Source organism: Notothenia coriiceps, unplaced genomic scaffold (assembly GCF_000735185.1).
Source record: "Notothenia coriiceps isolate Sejong01 unplaced genomic scaffold, NC01 NC01_scaffold00020893, whole genome shotgun sequence".
Lineage (NCBI taxonomy): Eukaryota > Metazoa > Chordata > Actinopteri > Perciformes > Nototheniidae > Notothenia > Notothenia coriiceps.
Window position 1 is genome coordinate 1 of NW_011353594.1, and position 3,493 is coordinate 3,493.

General features: G+C 42.1%; 1 protein-coding gene across 1 annotated transcript; it reads left to right on the forward strand.

Annotated features, from left to right (window-relative positions):
• Nucleotides 1-1,789: 1,789 nt before the first annotated feature.
• Nucleotides 1,790-3,104, forward strand: LOC104952956 (leucine-rich repeat serine/threonine-protein kinase 2-like; the record flags this gene model as incomplete). The annotated part of the gene is made up of 3 exons (XM_010779860.1): nucleotides 1,790-1,883; nucleotides 1,978-2,164; nucleotides 2,919-3,104. Coding segments are annotated over 3 exons (467 nt in total), but the record flags the coding sequence as incomplete, so codon positions are not given.
• Nucleotides 3,105-3,493: the final 389 nt, after the last annotated feature.

Here is a 3,493-nt window from a genome sequence, read left to right on the forward strand (position 1 = left end):
AGGACGCATACGGCTAAACGCATAGGATTAACGCAAACGCAATCGCAAAAAAGCTTCCGTCCACACGCAATGTTCACCTGATAGTGTCTGTCCACACGAGACAGCTCCGTTTAGCTCCAACCGCTGGAGAAGCTGCAGTAAATATGCAAGAGCCTGTACGTGGCGCTGTAACATCCTCCACAAAAGCAGCGAAGAAGCATAGTTGTCATGGTTGCCCTTCTGTTTATTCTCCGCGGTGGGGGCCGAGGGAACCGGGCAGAGTTTTTTGCCAGTCAACGTGTATTAAAGTTTTAATCTTCCGGACAAAATTATAAAAGTGCCAGTCAAAGGTCTTCTTTGCTATTTATTGAGCTTTAAAACAAATGAATAATGACTTTATATAATATAATAATAAAATACACGGAGCCTCTCTTTTTCCTCCCTCTCTTCGGACAGCTTCAGTGTCTGTCTCATGCAGCAGCTGATCCATGAGTGACCCGGCCGACAGTAAAAATAAACATATTTATAACAAGTTTAGGTAGTTTGAGAGGTAATTGAAATAGCTAAGGGACGATGATCTGACTTGAAGTGTGTGTTGCTCCGTTCACCGCTGCATCACAGCGGGAGGAGCTGCAGGTGAGCAGAGCTGCGTGTCTCCGTCCTGTCAGATTAGACTTCACTCGCGTTTATGTCCATATCGAGAGAAAGATAAATAATCTGAATTCAGTGTGCAGTTTACTTTGACGCGGGGGTGAGCAGCAGAGGTGGGGAGAGGCGTCATCATTAACAGAAAATGATCGTATAGGGCGCACACACGGAGCCCTTGGACCCCCCAGAGCGTTGCGTATGCCGTTCTATCGACCTTGGGACCCATTATCGTTTCCGCAGTTGTTTACTGTCATATTCGGTCGTCCTCGTGTGGCCGAACGGTCTATATGACACTAAACAGTAACGCAAACGACCGTTTTCGTCCTCGTGTGGCCGGGGCCTAAGTAGCCAATATAAGGCTTAGCAGTACAGATAAATGTGGGCTCACTATTTGGCAAGCAACCGGTCACAGTTGCCCTGTTTATCTCATGTCTTATAAAAGCTTATTAAGGACTTATAAAGTGTTCACAACCTAATTAATAAATGAATTACAAACTATTCGTAAACCCTTTATAAGGGTAGTCTTATTGTAAAGTGCTACCATAAAACATGTCAACAACAATACCAAACAGATCATGCATTTTAGCCATGCCTCATTTCGCTCTATTTGCTCTTTTCCAGCCCTGTTTTTGCAAGGGCTGATTCTGCTTTTGTGGCAGACTACAGCGCCACCTACAGGCCTGGCATATGTACTACAGCGTCTCCAGCGCTTTCGAGCGGTCTCTCATTCCCCTGATAGGTGGAGAGTTGCCCATATAGGCGGAGCACCCCTTTTCTGACGTCAGAACAATTCAAATAATAATCAGCTCCGTTTTTAGAGATTTGGGTACGGAGGAAAAGAGAGAGGGTTGTGTTTTCTGACACTTGGTGAGTTCCCTGACACACCGGGGACACATATTCATGTATAAAAGACGTACAAAAGTGAATTTTGCATGATAGGTCCCCTTTAAACATAAAATCAAAATCAAAACACCCACATCAGCTAGTACAGACAATATTTTTTACTGGAAAGAAGAGCTTTTATTAAAATTGCCAGTAAGATATATGGTAGATTTGCTTTATGTGCCAGTTAATTTATTTGAAAAATATATCCATACAAGTTTGAGTAATTAAATGACATTTTTTTCCTACAAAATACTAATGTCTTTACTGCCCTCTCCAGGTTCCCTTTCACACCTCCCATCCAAGATCACAACACTTAAATTGGCAAACAACAACTTCACTTCCATTCCTGAGGCCATCCTTAGTCTCCCAAAGTAAGTCTTTTCTTATTCATACAATTCTGTGGACTCTCCACACATTGTATGCATGCCTTTTCTAATAGTAAAAATGTAATTCAAATGTGTCCAGCCTGCGGTCGGTGGACATGCGGACCAACAGCATCGCGGCGCTGCCCGGCCCGGCGCTCTGGGAGTCCAGCAGCCTGCGAGAGCTGATGTTCAGTCAGAACTGCATCAGAGTCCTGGATCTGAGTGGGCCGCTCTACAAGTGGACCCGCCTGGAGAAACTCCACCTGAGTGACAACAAGCTCTCTCAGGTAGAGAGCCGTCTACCTGCTGCTCATTTCTTTTTCTTTACAAATCGTTATCAGACTAATGAATGCAGTAAAAAGTACAGTATATGTTTATTTTTTATTTGTTTATTCATAACATGGAATAACTTATACTTGTTTGTTTTTGTATAGCACATGGTGGTGAATAAAATCTTATTTTACCTGCCCCTTCTTAAAAAAAAAAAAAAAAAAAAAAAAAAATGAAATAACCATAAAAAAGTCAAATAAAAGCAATATTCTTTCAGTCACAGTTGTTTACAAATACTGATATAAGTATATGTATATATAGTATCTGCATAAAATAGCTAAAGTTGCTTGTGACGTGGTTTTATGAACATGTGGTTTGCACATTAAAACACTCATTTTAGAGAATATAGTCAAGAGGTTGATGTTTGATGGATAATAAGATATGAAATGTTTGTCTCATTACAAAAATAGTATCAAGAATATACAGAATACAACAGGTTTTCAATTTTACTTAAATCATAAGTGAATCCACACTATTATATTGTCTCCATTTTCCTAACAACAAAGGCGGATCAATCGGTATCTCGAATAAGAAATATAAATCTCTTAACTTTTAAAACCATGTTCAATCTTCCTGTTTTTGCCTGCAGTGTTTTGAGAGGAGGGAGGGAGTCATAGGCCTTAAAGGAGTTTAGTGGTCTTTGGTAGGGGAGCGGTCTTTACTTGATTGACAGTCTAGATGTTGATGCCTGGTTGTATTGCCTCTCCTCAGATCCCCCCACAGATCGGCCTGCTGGAGGGTCTGACCTCTCTGGATGTGAGTCGTAACACGAACCTACGCTTCTTCCCCAATGAGATGGGGAAGCTGAGCCGGCTGTGGGACCTGCCGCTGGACGGCCTGCGCCTCCAGCTGGACCTCAAACTCATCGGCAGCAAGACCAAAGACATCGTCAGGTGACCTCAAATACTGTTAATGCTACTTACTGCATTTACTATTGTTGTTTCTGTATGTGTTTTTAAAGGTCACCTATCATGTAAAATCCACTTCTCCATGTCTCTTCTACATCAACATGTGTCCCCTCTTCTTCATGTCTCTTCTACATCAACATGTGTCCCCTCTTCTTCATGTCTCTTCTACATCAACATGTGTCCCCTCTTCTTCATGTCTCTTCTACATCAACATGTGTCCCCTCTTCTCCATGTCTCTTCTACATCAACATGTGTCCCCTCTTCTCCATGTCTCTTCTACATCAACATGTGTCCCCTCTTCTTCATGTCTCTTCTACATCAACATGTGTCCCCTCTTCTTCATGTCTCTTCTACATCAACATGTGTCCCCTCTTCTTC